Here is a 23,133-nt window from a genome sequence, read left to right as displayed (position 1 = left end):
CACAAAAAACACTTCATTATGTTGGGTCCCAGCACAGGCCTCATCCGGGTAAAGACCATGAATATTTGTTGCACAAACAAATGGGTTCCGTAATCTCCATGTTTGTGATTTGGGATCTTCCACGATATTCATGCTTCCTAGTGTCCTGGGCCCCATGGCAGGCCAGCCCAGCATGCTGTGGCTCACCTACAGGCTCCAAGCTCAGGCCACAAGGCAATGCATGGCCATCACAAAAGCTCGAATCATAGGCTGCCTGCTATTGGCCCAGGAAGGCTTTTTAAAAATTATCATCTACCACTTAGACCTCCTTTCAAAGAGAGTGGGCATGGGGAATTATGAGGCAAAATGATCGGCATTCCTGGTCACGCCGTCATTCAGAGCTCCATAGTGATGAACTGCAATTAGGCAATGTGCTGGCCAGAAGATGGGGGACCAGCCTGAGACAGGAACTGGTTTTCTCCATGGGACACCTTGTTCATCTTGCTGAGAACTTGACAGTAGCTTGACCCTCTCTCCCTTTTCCCTGAGAGCCAGCCACTTGCTTGTGTTAGAGAAAATGACAGCTGGCCCAAGCCTCACAATGCCCACTAGAGTTGTGATGATGGTGGTGGTGGGGAACAGGTCACTGTCCCATCACTACCGCAGACAAGAATCCACCTGGCTCACTGGCCAGCACAGTAACTGAGAAGGGAATAAATACCCCAAATTGCTTGAGCATGTTACTCCCAAATTGGGATGACTTAATTCTTTCTTCAGGGCAATCAGCATCTAATTTTAACCTCAACTGCAATTTAGAATAAAGACTAGAAATGTTATAAACTCCCAGTGTTAATATTTTTGCATCAAGGGATCTATATGGATGTGATACTTTAAATTCTTACAATATTTAAGGTAATTTTGAGAATTCTAACAGATTTCTTGTACTAATTTTTTTTTTTTTGAGGAAGATCGGCCCTGAGCTAACATCTGCCAATCCTCCACTTTTTTTTTTTGCTGAGGAAGACTGGCCGTGGGCTAACATCCTTGCCCATCTTCCTCCACTTTATATGGGACGCCGCCACAGCGGTGCGTTGGTGTGCGCCCGGGATCCGAACTGGCATCCGAACAGGCGTACCCTGGGCCGCCGCAGCGGAGTGTGCGCACCTAACCGCTTGCGCCACTGGGCAGGCCCCTCTTGTACTAATTAAAAATGTATATTGAATAATAGATTTAGACTTGTGATTTTAAGTTGAAATCTTACTAAATTTGTATTGACATTTAAAAGAACTCAAGACTCAATGTAGTTATAAGTTTAATGTATTTCATTTACAAGAAATACATAAGGACTCAAGGCTTTGTTAGAAAATTGGGATACTTAAAAAAGGAAAGTGAATTATTAAATTTATAAATGCAATTTCAAATCTTCAAATGAATTTAACCAAGTTTATTAATGGGACCAAAGAAGTGATTGTTAAAATTTGCTAGAGTTATGGATGGAATTTTAAAATTTGTCAGTTGAAATTAAGGAATAACTAGGTTTTGGGATTTCTAATTCTAATAAGTTGAATATTAGTTTAAAAAATTAACTTGAGAGTAATCGTTTCTGCTCATGAAAGCTACCCAGAGGACCTTTTTGAAAGGAGTTAACAATGTAATGGTGGATCAGGGAACCTGGATTGAACAGAATGAAACCAAGAGGTGCCAGTGGTAATACGTTCCATTGGCTGGACGTCTCTGGAGAATAGAGAACTGTTGTGGTAGGCATCATCCAGCAACCAGAGTCATGGGAACTTCAGAATGGGGACCTACCATTGAAGATTTGGGAGGTGGAGCAGTTTCTGGTCACAACAGTGATGTGACCCAGGGAATGGGAAGCCGTTTGGAGAGAAAAGACTGTCACTGGAGATGAGAAGGAGGTCAAAAACCTGATAAAACAGATGCTCGTTTTGGATGAGTGTCCAGTTTTATATAACTCGAAGAAAGCACTGTTCACATAATCGTCTATGTGAATGGCCCCTCCTGGCGTTGTGCAGTGCACAACCTGCGCAGCCGTATGTGATGGTTCTGCAAACCCTTAAGTCACCAAGTATGACGACAGGAGTCCATGTGGGGAGGCGAGATAAAAGGTAAAATCCTTGGTAAGCAAAAATAATAGCTCATACTTGTGGAACAGTTCCTATATGCTTGGTAGTGTTCTAAGCACTTTCCCAATAACACTGTGAGCTCAGTACTTTTATTATCATCAGTATCATTTTACAGATAAGAAAAGCAAAAATGGCAAAATTTGGTCCTGCCTGAACACTTGCGGTCAAAACCGCTAACGCTCCACAGTTCAGAGGGAACTAACTCCCGCCGGCGCCCGTCCCCTGCGCTCTTCGTCTCGCTGTTTAGCGCGCCTGCGCCCGCCTCCCGCCCCCGCGTAGCGGACAGTCACGTGCCGGGGCATGGGCGGGGCCCGCGCGGGGACGCCTGCGCTGCGCGCCGAGGGCTGACCGAGCCGAGCCTGGCCGGCCCAGCGGGCGCTGGGTCCCGCGGCCGTAGCCGCGTCTCCTCTCGGCTCCGCCACCAGCCGGGGCTCGGGCCCGGCCCGGGCCCCCGGGGCATGGCTCTCCGGAGTGCGCAGGGCGATGGCCACACCTCCAGCCGCTGGGACGGCGGCGCGGAGAAGGCAGGTACGGAAGCCGGCCGGGGCGCCGAGGAGCGGCCTGCGGGGGCGGCCTGAGGGGCAGGGGACAGCTGTGGGAGGAGCGGGCCGGAGGGGCGCGGGCGGGCGCCGGGGTCGCGGCGGCGGGAGAGGAAGAGGCTGAAGGGCCGGGCCGCGTCTGGAGGGGAGAGAGCCTGGAAGCGGGGAGCCCTGGTGGCAGACTCGCGTCCCGGGGGAAGGACGGGGCGGGGGCTGCGTCCGGCCTCGTCACGTCTGGAGAGGAGAACTGGGGCTCCCTGATAACTGAGGCCAAGCCTCACCCCCGGTCGGAGGCTGTCCGGCCACGTCCGCAGGCCCCGGGCGCCTCCTCCCTAGTTGTAAGGCAGGTTTCCCAAACTTCATCTGTCGCCGGCCTGATTTACACGGCGTGCGTGTACCACCTACTTCTTTTAATTGCCGCAGAACCACCCTTTTCAAGTGTACAGTTCAGTGGTTCCTAGTCCACTCACAAAGTTGTGCGACCATCGCCGCTGATTCCAGAACATTTCTAATTCCAGAAAGACCCCACCGCTCCCCATTCCCCAGTCTCCAGGGCTCCTCTGCCATCTACTTTCTGTCTCAATCCTGTGCCACCTAATTTAATGTTTAATTATGTAAAAAGCAGTTCTCTCTATTTTTTATATTGTTTCATACTAAGCAGTAATTTCTATGAAATCATGGTTTCCTTGTGCACTATGGTTTCAAATATGTTTTACATACATTTAATACATGACAGTTAAAATTATTGATGTTTATTCTGTACCAAGTAAAATAATCCTTTTTCCCCCTGGGGAAGACTAAGGTAGCTTCCCTACTTTTCCATCTTCTGATGGGTGGTGCCCATAATAGAACCAGCCACCTGTTCAACCCACATATTTTGATTGGTATCCACATCTTGTTCTCTAGACTCTCTCTCTTTTTTTTTGGTGAGGAGGATCAGCTCTGAGCTAACATCTGTTGCCAATCCTCCTCTTTTTGCTGAGGAAGACTGGCCCTGAGCTAACATCCGTGTCCATCTTCCTCCACTTTATATGGGACACCACCACAGCATGGCTTGACAAGCAGTGCATCTGTGCGTGCCCGGGATCCGAACCTCAAGCCGCCAGCAGCGGAGCGCACGCACTTAACCGCTACGCCACTGGTGGGCCCCTAGACTCATTTCTGATATCCCCTTTTTCTCCTGTTCTAATCCTGGGTAGAAATGGAGCTCACTCCTCATGTTACTGCTCTGGGCCCTTTGGCCTTGTAACCCTTTGCTGGTGTTCGTATGACATCTGTCCTCATGGCTTAATAGTCAGTGCCCCAAGTGGTGTGGATCTTGTGACCTGTTATAGTGCAGCTGTGCCTAGGTTGCGAGACTTTACCTCCCAGTTTTCTTGATTTTTTTCCTCTGGATGAATGGGAGGAATTTGGAGATGAGAGTTTGTTTTTCCTCTTTGTTTTGTTTTTAATCATATCGGAGAATTGGCAAAGTTATTAACACTAGAAACCCTCCTTTGTGGAGTTTATGATCAGATTGGTTTACTCTCTAGAATATTTTTCTCCATTGTTGGGGTAAAGCAATCTTTCGTAATACGTGCTTGTCTCCATGTTTCAGATAGTTAATGAATCTCTGCTGATTTGGGTACTGTTTGTTGAAACTAATTAGGACCTCCAAAAACAGAGTCTGCTTTGTTTTATTTTGTTTTTAGTAGGAACCTTACTCAGAATAAGGTAAAGTTTTCCTCTTCCACTGCCTTTCTTTGGTAGAGATATGAAGTTCAAGCATAAATTTTTTAAAATTATTGTCTTGAGGTCATACTGGCTTATAACATTGTGTACATTTCAGTTGTACATTATTATATATCAGTTTCTGTATAGACTGCATTGTGCTCCCTGCCAGTAGTCTAGTTTTTATTCATCACCATGCATATGTGCTCCTTTACCCCTTTCGCCCACCCTCCCACCCCCTCCCCCTCTGGTAACCACTAATCTGTTCTCCTTATCCTTAGTTTGTTTATCTTCCACATACGAGTGAAGTCATACGGTGTTTGTCTTTCTCTGTCTGGCTTATTTCACTTAGCATAGTACCTTCAAGGTCCATCCATGTTGTTGCAAATGGCACAATTTTGTCCTTTTTTATGGTTGAGTAGTATTCCATTGTATATATATACCACATCTTTATCCATGCATCTGTTGGTAGGCGCTTGGGTTGCTTCCATGTCTTGGCTATTGTGAATAGTGCTGTGATGAACATAGGGGTGCATAAATCTCTTTGAATTGTTGATTTCATGTTCTTTGAAAATTTTATTTATTTATTTTTTTCCCCCCAAAGTTCCAGTAGATAGTTGTATGTCATAGCTGCACATCCTTCTAGTTGCTGTATGTGGGACGCAGCCTCAGCATGGCCAGAGAAGCGGTGCCTCGGTTTGCGCCCGGGATCCGAACCAGGGCCACCAGCAGCAGAGCACATGCACCTAACCGCTAAGCCACAAGGCCGGCCCGATTTCATGTTCTTTGGATAAATACTCTGTAGTGGAATAGCTGGATCATGTTGTATTTCTATTTTTAATTTTTTGAGAAATCTCCATACTGTTTTCCATAGTGGCCGCACAAGTTTGCATGCCCACCAGCAGTGTATGAGGGTTCCCTTTTCTTTACATCCTCTCCAACACTTGTTATTTCTTGTCTTGATAATTACAGCCACCCTGACGGGTGTAATCTCATCCTGATAGGTGATATCTCATTGTAGTTTTGATTTACATTTCCCTGATAATTAGTGATGTTGAACATCTTTTCATGTGCCTGTTGACCATCTGTATATCTTCTTTGGAAAAGTGTCTGTTCATATCTTCTGCCCGTTTTTTTGATCTGGTTGTTGATTTTTTTTGTTGTTGAGTTATGTGAGTTCCTTATATATTTTGGAAATTAACCCCTTGTCGGATATATGATTTGCAAATATTTTCTCCCAGTTGGTGGGTTGTCTTTTCATTTTGTTCATGGTTTCCTTTGCCTTGCGGAAGTTCTTTAGTCTGATGTAGTCCCATTTGTTTATTTTTTCTTTTGTTTCCTTTGCCTGAGTAGATACGGTATTTGAAAAGATACCAAGCATAAATTTTTAAGTTAATTTCCAGTGTCAACATCAGTTCCAGGGGTGGGGTAGGGAGGTGTCTGTCTGTCTGAGGGGATCTCTCTCTCTCTGACTGACTCTTCCATTGTTTTGATTAAGGCTCAGCATTGCTTAGTTTGAGTTTAACTTCTATTTAAAGATTGTAAAGCTTTCTTGATATGCAAGCTTAGACCAAATAATAAGTATGGAATTTTGTACTCTCACATAGAATTCCATGATTAAGTATATGGATCGTTTACCTGATGTAAGTCACTTACATGTATTTTGCTGATACTGAAAAATTTTTAGAAGAAGCATAGCAGTGCTCGTCTTTAGTCCCTGTCCTTTCCTTGTATATTAAGTTCCCCAAGCCAGATGCTTTTGCAGATACCTGTTGCTTTGAGGAGGCAGAAATCTTTACCTAGGTTCTGTAACCAGAGTTGGGAGAGGTTTGAGACAATAACCAGCTGAGCCATCTTTATCTGAACTGTTAAGAACCACACTTAGTGCATTTATTAAAGTAATCGCTTTAATGGAGAGCAGGCCAAGTAGTGCCTGTACCATTTCTCTTTCCTTTGCTGAATGAATTACTTTTCAGGCATCAGGAATTTATTTATGGCAGGGTCTTATATTTTGCAGCCAGCTGTAGGATAGTCATTTCAGGGTAGTCATTTCATTCTGTCAAGGTTAGGATAGCCGAGACCTCTGCTGTAAAGGAATTTGGAAGGTATCAGCTTTGAAATATCTAATACATCTCTCTCATAAGTGGGGCAAAAAGAAACTGGAGAAGAAAGGATTTGGAGGGATTTGGATTACATATATGCTACCTCCAGATGAAATCTGGGCTTTTATCCCAAGCCCAAATATAGCATTCTCAAGTCCAGAAATGTGTGTCCCACCCCAAAATCCATATATAAAATTTATCTTAAAATAGATAGTAGACGTTAACTTTAATCTTTTCCTGAGCATCCCAAGAATAACTCGATGATTTTTCTCTTTCCGAGATGAAGAGGATATGTGTAAATTAGTTGTTAATTGAGGCTCCGCTAACCTTCTCTTCCTCATTGTGTAGGCTAGCGCTATAACTTATCACTCGGTAATTTATACATCTCTAGCTCACTGGAGTTTTCTATTTTCTCTTCCCTTTTTATGTCACAGTGAGAGCTATGTATTAGGTGCAATAAATATTTATGTGCTGGGGGGTGGCATACGTAGTGCCTTCCTCATCTGCCATTAACATTGAATCACTACAATGTGGGATTGAGGAAGGTGATATCGGGGGCCTGAGCGGACAGCAGCTCAAATCCGCAACTGAGCAGCATCCTACTTTGAGAAGTACCAGTAGCTTTAGAAAAAGGCCAAAGAGTGTACAAATCTATTTAGAGTTGTGCAGTGAGCATATTCTTAACAGAGCATGGGGAAAATAATGTCATTTACCAAAGACCAAATTTTTCCAAAGGAACAATAGCTAAGCTAAATTATGTATTCTATTCTGCACATAGTTATTGAGTTTCCACAGAGCACCAAAAATGAGAAGATAGTAGGAAATTCTGAAAAGCAGGATTAAAAATAGAATATGAACAGAGCATTAAGAGAAGGAAGTATTGGAGCTGTGGTTTGGGTGCAGAATTAGTTAAAATTCTTGCAGATTATTTGCCAAAACCTAATGGAAATCCAGCTGATTGCAGACAGTGTTATTTTCCCCAGCGGTTTTCCTTTCCCCCAGATTGCTGAATAACTTGGAAAGAGGGGCAGGGTGGATATATGTCTAAACAAATTGAGGAAAATTTTCCACATTCTTAGCAAATAGGTTAACAGTATTTCTAAATGTCAGCTTACCTCAACCAGTATTCAGTATTACCATTTAAGTGTTCTTAATTTGTGATGTGTAAAAAGTACAAGGGCACTCTGAATAAAAAATAAGTAAATAAAATATCTGGTGGATTTTTAAATTTGTTGGAAATTAATTCCTGCTCATATTTTGTCTCAGCCTGTGTTGTTATATAAAAAGTCTTCTCTGTTTCCTACGTGTCTGTGATCCCTCTTTGAAAACATACAGCCTTCTCTTCCAAAGGAAGTCCCTTTGACCCAAAGTAGAATCCCCCCTGTCTCCCCCGTGAGTGCAGGATAAAACCCAGACTCCTTAACAGGGTAAATCCAGCCCAGACTCTTCCATTAGCCACATTTACTGCAGTCCTTTCAGCCTCCGTTCTGTCCCTTGACCTAACACTTCAGCCTCACGGAATTTCTCTGTTTTCTGGGCATGATGTTTCTTTCCTGTGACAAGGTCTTTGCACCTGCTCTTTCCTCTGCCTGGAATGCTCTCTCTTCAACGGAATGCTCTCTCTTCAACACATTCTTCAATGTGCAAAGTTTTCTTTAAGGAGGTACCAGAACATATTCTTGGTGAAGCCTTTCCTGATTGCCTCAGACGTAGTCATGCTGTCTCTAGATTTTCATAGTTGTTCATGATTCTATTATATGTAATAATTGTTTGTGTCTTTCCCTACTATAAGCCTCTCAAGGGCTGGCAGGGAGTTGTATTCTTTTTTTTTGTTTTTTTGAGGAAGATTAGCCCTGAGATAACAGCCGTGCCAGTCTTCCTCTATTTTGTATGTGGGACGCCACCTCAGCATGGTTGACGAGTAGTGTAGGTCTGCGCCCAGGATCTGAACCCACAAATCCAGGCTGCTGAAGCAGAGCGAGTGGAACTTTAACCACTATGCCACGGGGGCAGCCCCACATATTCATCTTTTTATCCCCAGTATAGTGATTAGTACAAGTAGATGCTCATTAAATGGCGGACTGATAAATGATGGATAGACTAATGGACAGGTGGATGGATGGATGGAAGGACACAGCCAAGCCAAGAGCTTGAAGCACCTTATAAACAAACATTTGACTAGTTAGGTGCTGTGCTGCCAGAGGGAATTGGGACTTGATTTTTCATGATTTCTAGGTAGAGTAACCATTTAATTTAGCGTCCAAACTGGGACATTTTTGAGAACGCAGATAGTAGGAGGGGTTTGCTATGAACAATTATGCCAAGACTATAGGCGTAAACCAGGAACCTCTCAGACAAACTGGAACAGATGGTCACCCTACTAGATTACCAGGGAAATAACAGTCTAGCCAGGAGAACAGGTTTACCTGCGTGAAAAGTCGCCTGTGCTGTTTTGTGCTGTTTTCCTGTCTGCAACTCCAATTGCCGGTGACTCCAAACCAGTTGGTTCCTCTGTTTATATGGTTTATCTGTCACGGCTCTCATAGGTAGGTAACGAGGACCATTAGTATCAACTTCCGTTTGTGTTAATAATGTGCAGCTTTGTCATGGAAACAATTTGTAGACTGTTGTCTCCGAATAGAACATTACTGAGGAAAGCTCCTTAGTGTCCGTTCTAAAACTTCATCTACTCTCCAATGTGAGTCCCTTCTAAAGCCTGACCTACTTCCAGTGTTATCTTCCACTTTAGGTTCTCTCTAGTGCCTTGCACCTAGCATGTGCTACATAAATATTGTTTAATGAGTCTGTGTACAGTTAAATGAAAAGGCCTTTTGTTTTCCGTCTCCAAGCCTTTCTTCTGCTCTCTACTCCTCCTCCCAGCCTCTTGAAATCCCCCCTTCCTTTTTAAAGTGTGCTCTTCAGTAATGCCTTCTCACATTAGCCTGAGAGCCACAGCAGACTCTGAGCGCTTGGTGTCCACACGTACCTTTTTTTGGCAGTTATAGTGCACTGCATTGTGACATCTCTTTGGTGTTGTCTTTTTAAACTTTTCTTGTGTTTGCCATTCCTAAAATTAGGCATTCTGTATGAAGACTCCGAGAGCCCATTACCCCATTATTTTAAATAGAAAAATAATAAGATACACATCAACCACAAACTCTCAACCAGTTTCCTAAAAGTAGTTTAAACACGATCAAATGCCTGTGTATAAATATCAAAATATCACATTAGATGTAAGATGTTTAAAACATTTCTGGCTGATCACAAGTAATTCATGTGGTTGTTAAGGAACAGTTATTTTGTGCACAGAATCATGCCTCTCTTACCACCAGCCACACTGTAGACCCAAGTATGCCCTTTGACATTCTGCTTTTGAAAACATCTTTATGTGACTCTGATGTTTCACCAGTTGTATTAACATGTAACTGGAGACTTTTTCCACATGTGGTTTTGTTTAAAAATGTAGTATTGAATTTTGGTGACATACATATACATTTTTCCTCTATAAACATCAGGAAAAAATTATTATATTAAGAGATATGTATGCTGTGTGAAGTTTGGTATTAAGCAAGAACAAGCACCCCGAATAGCTAAAGCAATCCTGAGAAAAAAGAACAAAGCTGGAGGCATCACAATCCCTGACTTCAAAACATACTACAGGGGCCAGCCCCGTGGTGTAGCGGTTAAGTGCTCATGCCCCACTGCTGGCGGCCCGGGTTTGGATCCCAGGTGTGCACTGACACACCACTTGTCAGGCCGTGCTGTGGCGGCGTCCTACATAGAGCGGAAGAAGGTGGGCATGGATGTTAGCTCAGGGCCAGTCTTCCTTAGCAAAAAGAGGAGGATTGGCATGGATGTTAGCTCAGGGCTGATTGTCCTCACAAAAAAAACAAAAAAAAACAAAACATACTGCAAAGCTGTAGTAATCAAAACAGCATGGTACTGGTACAAAAACACACACACAGATGAATGGAACAGAATTGAAAGCCCAGAAATAAAACCACATATACAGACAGCTAATTTTTGACAAAGGAGCTAAGAAGATACAATGGAGAAAGGAAAGTCTCTTCAATAAATGGTGCTGGGAAAACTGGACAACCACATGCAAAAGAATGAAAGTAGACCATCTGCTATCGCCATTCACAAAAATTACCTCAAAATGGATCAAAGACCTGAAGGTGAGACGTGAAACCATAAAACTCCTAGAAGAAAATATAGGCAATACACTATTTGACATTGGTCATAAAGGAATCTTTTCGGATGCCATGCCTACTCGGACTAGGGAAACTAAAGAAAAAATAAGCAAGTGGGACTTCATCAGATTAAAGAGCCTCAACAAGGCAATTGAAACCAGGATCAAAATGACAAGACAACCCACCAGCTGGGAAAAAATATTTGCAAAACATATATCTGACAAGGGGTCAATCTCTATAAAATATAAAGAACTCACACAACTGAACAACAAAAAAACAAACAACCCAATTAAAGAATGGGCAGAGGAGGGCTGGCCCCGTGGCTTAGCAGTTAAGTGCGTGCGCTCCGCTACTGGCGGCCCGGGTTCGGATCCTGGCCGCACACCGATGCACTGCTTCTCCGGCCATGCTGAGGCCGCATCCCACATACAGCAACTAGAAGGACGCGCAGCTATGACATACAACTATCTACTGGGGCTTTGGGGGGAAAAAATAAATAAATAAAAATCTTAAAAAAAAAGGGCAGAGGAAATGAACAGACACTTCTCCAAAGAAGATATACAGATGGCCAATTGGCATATGAAAAGATGTTCAACATCACTAATCATCAGGGAAATGCAAATCAAAACAACACTAAGATATCACCTCACACCCATTGGCTATAATCACCAAGACAAAAAACAACAAATGTTGGAGGGGATGTGGATAAATGGGAACCCTCATTCACTGCTGGTGGGAATGCCAACTGGTGCAGCCTCTCTGGAAATCAGTATGGAGATTCCTCAAAAAATTAAAAATAGAAATACCCTATGATTCAGCTATCCCATTACTGGGAATGTATCTAACGAACCTGAAATCAACAATCCAAAGAGGCTTATGCAGCCCTATGTTCATTGCAGCATTATTCACTGTAGCCAAGAAGTGGAAGCAACCCAGATGTCTGTTGACTGATGATTGGATAAAGATGTGGTACATATATACAATGGAATACTACTCAGCCACAACAAGACAAAATCGTCCCATTTGCAACAACGTGGATGGACCTGGAGGGTATTATGTTAAGTGAAATAAGCCAGACAGAGAAAGACAAACACCACATGATCTCACTCATATGTGGAATATAAACTAACACGGAGAGAAGTGTTTAATGGTTACCAGGAGCAAGGGGGTTGGGGGGTGGGCACAAGGGATGAAGGGAGACATGTATATGGTGATTGACAAACAATAATGTGCAACCAACATTTCACAATGTTATAAACTATTAAGACATCAATTAAAAAAAGAAAGAACAAGCATTCTATGAGGAAAGCATTAACAGTAACTGTTAGATATGTCTGAATTTACTGAGCATTTATTATAATTGTAATTCCTTGGTTGTTACTTATACGGTATATCTTCTTAGTGTTTTGCACGTCATGTGCTAATTAAATGTCTGTAGGTTGCCTTTAAAAATACCTGCCTGTACCTCAAATGAGATTGAGCTCTGAATAGAAAAGGTACACATGCCGAATATGTGCCTAATGCCTTTTTCCCATTTGTTTTGCAGGCTTTAATGCCAAAAGGAAAAAAAAAGTGGCAGAGATACACCAGGCTCTGAACAGTGATCCCACCGATGTGGCTGCCCTTAGACGCATGGCTATCAGTGAAGGAGGGCTCCTGACTGATGACATCAGGCGAAAAGTGTGGCCCAAGCTCCTCAATGTCAACACCAGTGACCCACCTCCTATATCAGGTGATGAGGTGGGGGGGACTGTGAGGGGAGCTTGTCTAGCAGGCAAGGAAAAAAGAATTCCAGGATCTGTGATTTATTATGCTCCTTTTAAACCAAGAGTAGACGAGTAAATCTAAAGCATGTTAGGGTATGCTTGGGCCCACTCTGAAAATAAGGCCAAACTGATAAGTAGAATTTTATTCAAAAATAGAATGAGCTTTTATTAGATAGGTAGTTATCTTTTATTGGCTAGGTTAGGGAGTTTATTAAAAATGCATATTCTGAGGGCTGGCCCTGTGATGTAGTGATTAAATTTGTCATGCTCCGCTTTGGCGGCCCGGGTTCGTGGGTTCGGATCCTGGGCACAGACCTACACCTCTTGTCAGCCATGCTGTGGCAACGACCCACATACAAAACTGAGGAAGATTGGCACAGATGTTAGCTCAGGGCTAATCTTCCTCAAGCAAAAAAAGAGGAAGATTGGCAGCAGATGTTAGCTCAGGGTGAATCCTCTTCAGCAAAAAAAAAAAAAAAAAAAGCATATTCTGGTCTGTATTCACTTAGAGGTGGGTTGTAGGAATCTATTTTAACAGGCCTGCCACCTAATTCTGATAGAAATGGACTACATTTTGAGAAACATTAGGCTATGGGGAGAGATAATACTTCTAAGGTCCTTAAAAAAAAACAAAAAACTTTTTATTGGGAAATACTAAGATCCTTTTAAATTCTAAAATTCTGTAATTCTATGAAAAGCTGTTACGTAACAGGTTTGCAAGGACTGTGTAGTGAAAGGAGTTTCTTGTATTTCAGTGCAAAATACGAAAGAAAGTACTGCAGAACAGTGAATCCACTTTGTCATTTATTTACTCAACAAACATTTCTTACTTTCCTGCTATGCATGGCAAAGTCCAGGCGCTGGGGATTCTCTCATGCATTTGGCAGATAGTATAGTTGTGCTCCTATTGTGTGCCCAGTACTGGAGATGATTAAAATGGCCTCTGCCAATAAAAAGTTCACAGTGTCATGGTGTAGCCGAATAGTCTTAAGTTGCCACTTGTTATTATCTTTGAAACTGGCTGGCTCAGAGTAGTCAGCTTTTTTGTTGGAAGGAAAAGGCATTGCCGTATTCACACACTAAATCCAGAGGTGATATTCTTCTATCAGATTCCAAATTTCTCATCTCTTTATAAGATGCATTCTGCATGTGGGGAAGTATTATACAGGCTCCTCTGGTAGCTTTTGATTTTGGTTGTGAAGGAAATGTGCACTTGTTATATAACACTCAGTTTGGGTTGAGGGACATGTATACCTGTTATATATATAATAGCTAGAGACTACCTCCTTACTTTCATACTGATTGAGCTTATCAACTGAACACAAGTACTATCTCCTATTTGCAGTCTTAGTTTTAGAATTTCAGGATCAAGAGAGGTTAGGTTCTCCTTTATATTAATTTATCTCAATACTGCTTTCTGAACAGCTCAGTGCTCCGTAGACTTTACAGATGTTAGAGTTTTTTTAGTGGTCTGTGGTTTCCACATTCGTGATCTTATTTGATCTTTGCAGTAATCTGAGAGGTACATATGGAAGGGAATAGCCCCATTTTACAGATGTGGACCTGGAAATTCAGAGCAGTGCCCCAGTGATGCACAGTGGCAGCCTACACTAGGCCCCTGGCCTCCAAACTTCCCTGCTGCTCTTTCCACCTCACTCTGTTGCCTCCTGGACAGTCTGTGTCCGCTTCTCTTACAGTCATCATGACTTGCATGAAACAGCATGTTTGGAACTGAACTGGGGATTCCCCTCCAAATGTTGTGTCTTGAGTCATGTCCTCTTCAGGAAAAAGCTGAAGTGTGTCCTCCAGGCCTTTGGTGTCATACCAGAATGTTTCGTTCCTGATCTGGCTTCCCAGACATTCCTACAATAACGTGTTTCTTTGCCTCCGATAGGGCAGGACCTACGACAGATGAGCAAGGACTACCAACAAGTGCTGCTGGACGTGCGGCGATCTTTACGGCGCTTCCCTCCTGGTGAGACACTCGCTCGGCCTGCCTCTTGGGCGTTGCTGTCCCAGTTGCACTTACTTTCTTGTGCTGGTGCTTGCCAGTCCCAGGGAGTTTCCATCCCAGCACACACGTGACCTAACACGCAGGAGGACCGTGCCTCCTCGGGGACCCTTCGTATTTGCCATCTGCTGAGCCGTTCTTTGATTGACTCGGTCGTGTTCAGACCCTCACTGAGAAAGCTGGAGCCAAAGCGGATTTCCCTTGGCCTAGAGGTGATGAATGAGAGAAGAGGGTTTTCCGCCTTTCAGAGCCACAGAAGAGACTTCACAGGGATTGCTAGAGCCATCAGTCTGGCTTTAAAGAGCAGATTGGTTTAGAAGTGGGCACTAACAAGAACTATTAATATCCTCATTTGATTAGACTTATAAATAATGATGTCTTACATTTACATATATTGGGTCCCTTGGACTGCAAGGGAGGCCATTCCCTGCATGTTTAAAAGGTCTATTCCTAAAATTGCCTCCCCATTCCAGGAAGAATAAGAAGAAAGACCATTATCTCCATTTTCACAATGAAGGAAACTGGGCAACAAACCTCACGTTTATGATCTATTTCTCGCTGACAACGCTACCTTTAGGTCCATGAAGAGAGGAGAATTGCTAGAGGGAAGAAGAGCTTCTAAACCTGTTGCTTCCCTCTTCTGTACCCATGCTCTGGCTTGGATTTTGTCTGTTAAAGGGCCGTCTGTCCTGCTTACTCCCTGGCTCCCTGGAGAGGCTCTTGTGATTCCTGTGTAGCCAGTAGCCTGCCACCTTGGTTTTGATAAAAACAAATGTCAGTGGTCCAGTCCGCTTTCTCTATCCTGCTGGTTTGGATGAAACCACATAGGACAGATGCCTCCCATTTTCCCCTAGGTGACCTGTTTTCCCTCTGAACTCTATTCCTCTTCCATTTATGTAACATCAGTCTGTGATGTTCTTTCTGTAGGCTGAACTTTCCATAAGGTTTCATATTCTTTGTACATTCATGTTCTTCTGAGCTTAGCTGACCACTCTTATACTGAGAATCCAAGCAGAGTATAATTTTTTCTCTTACTACTTTCATGACTTTACCTGTCCATAGAACTAGGTTTACACCGTTTTCTGTTTTATTTTATCTTTTAGAGTATGCCATTTTGAGAAGGGGTGGGGTAAATAGAGGCAAGAAATGAGCTGTGTTCTCACTTTAAACCCTGTGTTCAGTTTAGTCTGGGCCCTTTTGTTAGCTGTCTTCTCTCACAATATCTGTTTTTAAATGGAAAAGCTAATGGTATAAGAAAGCTGTCCTGTGTGCTGTTCTTCTAAAGCAGCTCACAAGGCCAAGGTTTGGCATCTTTATACTAAAAGCCAGAGGAGCTGAGGAGCTACACTGACCACTGCCACATACAGCCGCCTACTTGGAAAGAGCTCCCAAGACAGGCTCCCCTGCATCTGTGGATCGAGGAGATTGGTCTCTCCTGTGATATTTAGTTTTGTTTAGAGGGAAACATGCAACTCTTAATTTTTTTATTTTTATATAATTTTATACCTACAGAAAAATTGCAAAAATAGGATGAAAATCTCCCCAGATACCTTTTACCCAGATTTCCTTATATGTTAACATTTTACTCTATTTGCTTTATACTTGCTTTCTATTTCTTCTTTATACACACACAATTTTTTTCTGAAATATTTAAGAATAAATTACAGACATGGTACCCCCTTACCCCTAAATATTTCAGAGTATATTTCCCAAAAACAAGACTCTTGCATAATCACAGTACACTTATCAAAATCAGTAACAGCTTTGAAAAGTACTGTTATCTGATCTACAGACTTTATATTCAGATTTCACCGTTTATCCCAGTAATGTCCTTCCTAGGAAAAGGAAATACAAAGTCATGTATTTCCCACTCAGTCATTGTATCTCTTTACCCTCCTGTAATCAGGAATAGTTCCTTTGCATTTTATGACAGGCCAGTTATTTGATAAAATTTCCCTCAGTTTGGGTTTATCTGGTATTTACTCATTATCAGGTTCAGGGTTATACACTCTTTGTAGGTATTCCACAGAAATGGTGCTGAGTTTTTTTCAGTGTATCACTTCCGGCGGCACACGCTGTTGAATAGTCACCCTGCTGGCAACGTGAACTGTGGTGACTTCATTAAGGTGGTATCTGCCAGGTTCCCCTACTGGAAGGTTGCTAGTCTGTGGCTCTTTCCAGTGTGCCAGGTGGTGTCACCGGTGTGTGAATCTTGATAAATGTTGCCAAATTGTTTGTAACTTACTTTCTTTTATTAAACACTTTCTCTGAAAATCCATTGCTGACCATCTTCCTTACCTCCCTGTTACTACGCTGCTTGCCATGTTCAAGTGCATCTCCCTCCTCCTCCCCAGGCATGCCAGAAGAACAGAGAGAAGGGCTCCAGGAAGAACTGATCGACATCATCCTCCTCATCTTGGAGCGCAACCCTCAGCTACACTACTACCAGGGCTACCATGACATCGTGGTCACATTTCTGCTGGTGGTAGGCAAGAGGCTGGCAACATCCCTGGTAGAAAAATTGTCTACCCACCACCTCAGGTACCACTGCAGAGGAACTTAAGAGGATGGGTATCACTCCTCAAGCCCCACTGGGGATAGCTCCTCAGCCCATTTTCTAGTCAGTGTACTCAATGGTTTGAGCCCCATTCCACCCCTCTAAGTGTTTGGTCTGACCGAGCTCATTGAATTCTCTCCCTCTAGGGATTTCATGGATCCAACAATGGACAACACCAAGCATATATTAAACTATCTGATGCCCATCATTGACCAGGTGAATCCAGAACTCCATGACTTCATGCAGAGGTATATATGTGTCTGCATTTATGTGTGTACACCCACACCCCCCCTTCAGGTTTCTCCTAGCCTTTGTTTCTTCCCCACAAGTCTAGCTCAGTTGCGTCATCCTCTTATGTTGATCAGTGTTAAGTTCTTCCGAGTTGTCCTTTCCAGTTACCGGTGATCTGGATAATGTAGTTCTGTACACAGTCTTGGAGCACTTTTTGGTTGCTGTGCTCTTTGGGGATATGAGAGATGTCATAGCCCATGCTTTCGAGGAGTTTACATTTAGTGGGGAGAGGTGGACAAGGTAAGTATGCCGAGGTAGACTTTGAGGTTATTGCCACAAGAGAGATACAAAGTCCTGTAGGATCTAGAGGCGAGAAAGATAAGGGCATCTCTGGATTGTTTTATTCACCAAGTACCAAGGAGAAGAAATATTTCTTTCATAAGACTTTTTTTTCTCTTCTATTTCATTGGAAATAGGTCCTTGGTCGATGCTTCTCTCTCTCTCTTTTTTTTTTTTAAAATAATGGCTATGTCTTAAGGCGTTTCAGTCATCTCATGTTCACTGAAAAATTAATATGATTGTGTTTTCAAGCCTGAGAATATGTGCCTCTGCCCCCCAAAAGGGTCTGAGTCTCTCAGAAGGAAAATCCTGAGATAGTTCTGTGGAACCGGCTCCTCCTTGTTCCTGTGGTTGACATTTATTGGCCATTAGGAGAGCACCCGGTGAGCTAAGGCAACCAGGGCCGTGCTGTGGTGTTAGTGTCACGATAGCGGGTACATTTTAAGGACTTTGTATTTTGTAAGGAGAAGATGCTGAATTCCTAGGCAACTGAATTTTCCAAAAAGCGTATTTCCCAGATGCTTCCTTCTTGCAGCACTGATGACAAAGGCCCAGAGAGAGGGAAGGGGTGACTCAGCAGGGAAGCTAACATCTGGATTTCCTTGCTCCTAGTGCCGAGGTGGGGACCATCTTTGCCCTCAGCTGGCTCATCACGTGGTTTGGGCATGTCCTGTCTGACTTCAGGCACGTCGTGCGGTTATACGACTTCTTCCTGGCCTGCCACCCGCTGATGCCCATTTACTTTGCAGCTGTGGTAGGTACAGGCAGAAGCAGCAGCTAGGTTCACCGTCACTTATTCCAGCTTGATCATTTCCCCTGACGGGAAACCTGGTGATTGTGGAACGATCCAAAAGACAGCATCTCCCAGGCTGATGTCCTTGGATGCTGTTCTGTGCACTGTGAATGGGAGAGTCATGGGGAAAAACATGTTCCGTGTAAAAGTACATTTGGGAAATGCTGGTTAAACAAGTTAAACAGATTTGTTTACTTTGTGATTCTTCAGAACCTTTAAAATTTGCACGTGCATTGTGAGTTACGTGTTCCTATTGACATCTCCTGAAACTAGTACAAACTGCCGACTCCGGGTTTAAGTAAAGAAGAGGTGTGGTATTACAGTAGAAAATTGAGATGGCTTATGGGGGTGGGGGTCCAGTTATGAGAAGGGCCTGAATCATCCGGGGTGGGGGTGGGGGTGGAGGTCGGGACTCAGAGGCATTCTTCATTGCTCTTGAAAGGAAGCAAGACTGTTCTTCCTACTGTTTTGAACCGTTTCTCCCATGCTGGAGCTCCAGGAATCTCCAGTAATCCCTCTCCTTTTCTTCCTTCTAAAAGAATCTCCTTCATTTAACTGGTCAGCCTTTCACAAGATGGGTAGAAGTTTGCCTTTGGCAGGAAGGCTAGCCCAGTAGGAAAAGCACTCAGATATGTACAGTATTACTTCCTAGATGGATGCAAAAATTTGCCGAACATTTGGGGTGAACTCTGCCTGTTACCAATTTAAATTTATCTCTAAGTAGAATGAAATGCAAGTGGCCCAGGCCCTGTATGTTCTGGTCTCTGATGCAAGGCCTTGCTCCCCACAGATCGTGTTGTATCGAGAGCAGGAAGTCCTGGATTGTGACTGTGACATGGCCTCGGTCCACCACCTGTTGTCCCAGATCCCTCAGGACCTGCCCTATGAGACGCTGATCAGTAGAGCTGGAGACCTCTTTGTTCAGTTTCCCCCGTCTGAACTTGCTCGAGAGGCAGCTGCCCAACAGCAGGCCGAGAAGTGAGTGAGGCCAAGGCACTGATTGAGCAGGGGTGTTAGTTAGCGAACAGAAGTGATGGAGGGTTGTGTCTGGTGGCACAGCGCTGGGGAGATGTTTCCAGAGACCTGAGCTTGTGCTAGTGGAATCCCCACTTTAGGCTTCACGGGTCTTTACCAAGAAGAGTTTTCTGAGCAGTGGATAGCTCTGCCCTCAGCCTATTTAATCTAGTTTTTCTTTTCTTCTCTTCTTCTTTCCTACCATTTCCTTCTTTCTGTCTCCTTCCCCTCTGCAGAACGGCAGCCTCTACCTTCAAAGACTTTGAGCTGGCATCAGCCCAGCAGAGGCCTGACATGGTGCTGCGGCAGCGGTTTCGGGGACTCCTACTGCCTGAGGATCGAACGAAAGATGTCCTGACCAAACCAAGGACCAACCGCTTTGTGAAACTGGCCGTGATGGGGCTGACGGTGGCACTGGGAGCGGCCGCGCTGGCTGTGGTGAAGAGTGCCCTGGAGTGGGCCCCGAAGTTTCAGCTGCAGCTGTTTCCTTGAAGGCCAGAGACACTTCCTTTTACATTATATTAAGGTCTCACCCTTCTGTGGAAGGGTTGGGAGGGGTGGAATTTCCTTTATTAAAAGGGTTTCTGTCAAGGGTTTTCTATTCCTGCCGTCCCTCCCTGCCTGTCTATGGTTTGCCTTTGCTTCAGAGGCCAATGGCGGAGCCTGCCTGACACCGGGCACTTGGGGGCCTGGGCGTAGAACTCTCTCCTCCCTCACAGGGGCCTTCTGAGTGGGCTCTCCACTGCCTCCTCTTGTGTTGGAGGAAATGGATTTCTTTAGCTCCCAGCTGCCTTTGGGACCTGCTGGGCCTGGTTACTGGGGAACCTCTTAGCTGCCCAGTACTAAGTAAGCTGGACCACTGAATGCCCTCCTCACAGTTCCTCCTGTTCTGTCTGCTTCAGCTGGACAAAGCAGGGAGCTGCTGCTAAAGAAGTCAGACCTTGGAATGAAGGCAAGGGGGCAAAGGATGCTATCCCAGGATCAAGATTGCATCTCTTAAGAGCAGCTCCATTAGTTGGTCAGAAAGCAGAGAGACAGATGTGAACTAGGTTACTAGGTAAATCTTACCTATTTTCAGCCTAGAAATCACTGGGGCATTTCCAGTCAAATGGGAAGGAATGTTAAGTTTTAGGGCCCAAAGACTGGTTTTGCCTGCCTTTTTTTTGGGCTTTGTCTCTTCCACAAGCCACACAATGTTGCTTATAAAAGACACTTTTATTACTATTTTTAGAATTACATACACCCAACATGTCAAGTACCTTCACTTTAAAAATAATAGTTCCTTCATGGAAAAAAAATAGTTCTCATCAGAAGGATGAGCTTCTAAGACCCTGAAGTTTCCTTTCTACTCAATTATTTAACATTTCACTTGAGCCAGAGTTGCTCTTTATAAACAGCCCACACTCCCAAGTGCCCACTTGTCCAGCGTCCCTTCCTTCCCATTCTCTTTAGATCCTCCTTCCACTCCCAAATAGGCACCCACTCACTACCATGGCTTCGTTCTTTTGGTTTGCTTTATCCCCTCAATTGCTGGTCTCTCCTTCCTGGTTGGAAATGTCATTGGAAACTTGTCAGCACCCGGAAGGGGACACACTGCAGCCTGGAGAGTGTGGTAGGAGCCTGGAACAGCCAGCTCCCTGCCCCACGCTTCCTGAGGACTCTCCAGGCCTCAGGGAACAAGATGGATCATTCAGTCCTTCTGGGACAGCTTTTCCTGTAAGCAGAGCCAGGTTTGTTTTAAATTAACTCTGGCTTGAAAAAAAAGTGCCTTTTGCTGCTTTAAAGAATTAGGGTGTATAGTAAGAAGCAGCCATGTACTTTTCTTTTCCAGGTGTCTCTTGGGCACTGTTCTCTTTTGGCAGGTGTTTTCTTAAAGTGAACATGCCAGAAGCACTCTACCCCACCATAGCCAGATATCCACACCCTCCGGGCACGCCCACTGTGTGCAGAGTGGAGGGCATTTAGCACGCCAGGCAGCTGGCGAGCCCAGAGTAGTTAGGAGAGGCGTCTACACTGTTACACTAAGCACTTTAAAACCAAAAAAAGCTCAAAGTCATGGGTCGTTCTCCATAGCAGGAGTCCCACCTGGGGTGAGTGTGATGTGGGTGGATTAATCTAGAAAGTGGTGAATTCATCAAGAGAAAGGAATTTCTTTCAGGATCCAGAGGTGATACAGTGACAGATATTCCCGGTCTTCTCCCACAGCACGTTTGTCCTCTGGTCATCTTTGCAGTGGACAGCAGAGTTGGCCCCTGCTACCACAAGCACTCGGGCCTGTCTGTAAACACTGAAGGAATTGATGGGGAGGAGGACAGGAGGTGCATGTGATCAGGGTCCCAAGGCTGCAGCTTTTGGGATCCCAGGAGGCAAGTAGTGTTGGCTTCTGTCGTGGCCTGGGAAGGAGAAAGTTCATTTGTTTTGTAGTTTTGCTGACACCAGGATTCTCCCTGCCAGTGAGAAGAAAGCATTATCTTTTTACCTTCAGATGGTTTACTATTCTGTAAAGAATATGTGTAAATATTTTGTACAGAGCCCTGTATGGAATAAATAGCCTCTGTGGTTGCCGATGTCTTCTGTCATTCCGTCCTTGTCCACCTCTTGTTGGGAGCGGGCTCTGGCTTTAGACATCTGGCCTCAATGCTCCCGCCCTCCCAGCCCTGGCCCAGGACTGTGCTGTGGTCTGTGGACTCCTGGTTGGCCTCGACTTGCTGGAGAGCTTGGGCGATAACCTGCAGCCCTGCTTCTGTCTCATCTGCAAGTATGACGTGCACACTCCCGCTGCTGCCCAGGGCCACTGGTCACAGTTAAGCAGTGCGAGTGGTGTGGAACATTAGTCTGGGGTGGTCTTGACTATTTTCACACACTGTTCCGGGGGTGCCTTTGGCTCTAAAGGCTGACGTTTGGATTTGGAACCCAGCCAGAGCCTGATGTGAAAGCAACTTTGCCTCCACATGTAATTTCCATCCACAAAGGAGCTCTTGAGAGCTGTTCTTGCTTAGCTCTTCCAGTATCGTCTCAACACGCCAGCTGTTGGCTCGTGGGAGCCCAGAGCAGTGATGAGTGCCTCCAGCCTCAGGATGGGCCAGTCGCGGAGGCAAGAATCCATGTTGTCTGGGATGTTTATTCCTGTTTCCCTGGCCCAGAGGGGAGATATCAGGGGGCCCAAGGCTGAGCTGGCATCGCTCGGCTGCTTGCCCCCATCCCACATGTAGGCCAGCTGTCCGTGCTGCCCTATGATCTGACTCATGGAGTACACAGGGCTGGCCAGGGCACTGCCCTGCCTCTGGGAGCTCACACCAGAGAGCTGCATTAAAGGAGTAATTTGTTTTGAGTGGCAGATTCAGTGGCAGCTTCTTAGGAGTTGATGGTTGAACATAAAGAGTAGAATTTTGATCACTGGAAAATGAAGGAAGGGCCTGTGTGGGACAATAAGAAATATTTTTTTTTTTGTCCCCAGTTTTCCTAAAACTCTTAGAATTTCCTGAGTGATAGGAGTACCTTTTGTTGTTCATAATGATCCCTTTTGATCCCGCCTGAGTTTATCCTAACTAGATAGCCTCAGGGTTTGGGACTGGTCACCAGAAAGACCAAGTGATTGGAGCATGGGAACTTTCAGCCCCACCCACTGACCTGGGAAGGGTGGGGAGGCTGGAGCTGGAGCTCTACAGAAACTTGATTCAGAGATGGATCAAGAGCTCCTGGGTTGGGGAACAGATGAAGGTGCTGGGAGGGAGACTCGTCCAGAGAGGTTTGGG

The 23,133-nt window shown here is 44.5% G+C and overlaps 1 protein-coding gene across 1 annotated transcript; it reads left to right on the top strand.

Moving 5' to 3' along the window:
• Positions 1 to 2,537: 2,537 nt before the first annotated feature.
• Positions 2,538 to 21,945, top strand: TBC1D20 (TBC1 domain family member 20). The gene is made up of 8 exons (XM_058563012.1): positions 2,538 to 2,651; positions 12,214 to 12,399; positions 14,328 to 14,408; positions 16,799 to 16,985; positions 17,148 to 17,249; positions 18,184 to 18,325; positions 19,155 to 19,342; positions 19,615 to 21,945. The coding sequence occupies exons 1-8, from the start codon at positions 2,582 to 2,584 to the stop codon at positions 19,868 to 19,870; spliced, it is 1,212 nt and encodes a 403-aa protein (XP_058418995.1). The 5' UTR covers positions 2,538 to 2,581; the 3' UTR covers positions 19,871 to 21,945.
• The last annotated feature ends 1,188 nt before the right edge of the window (positions 21,946 to 23,133 follow it).

This window comes from Diceros bicornis, chromosome 19 (assembly GCF_020826845.1).
Source record: "Diceros bicornis minor isolate mBicDic1 chromosome 19, mDicBic1.mat.cur, whole genome shotgun sequence".
Taxonomy (NCBI): Eukaryota; Metazoa; Chordata; class Mammalia; order Perissodactyla; family Rhinocerotidae; genus Diceros; species Diceros bicornis.
The sequence above is the reverse complement of the archived record's forward strand: the minus strand, read 5'-3'. Positions and strand labels throughout refer to the sequence as shown.

Coding starts and splice junctions, on each gene's coding strand:
- TBC1D20 (XM_058563012.1), top strand. CDS start 2,582: ATGGCTCTCCGGAGTGCGCAGGGCGATGGCCACACCTCCAGCCGCTGG. Junction 18,326..19,154: donor CCATTTACTTTGCAGCTGTG/GTAGGTACAGGC, acceptor TGCTCCCCACAG/ATCGTGTTGTATCGAGAGCA. Junction 19,343..19,614: donor GCCCAACAGCAGGCCGAGAA/GTGAGTGAGGCC, acceptor TCCCCTCTGCAG/AACGGCAGCCTCTACCTTCA.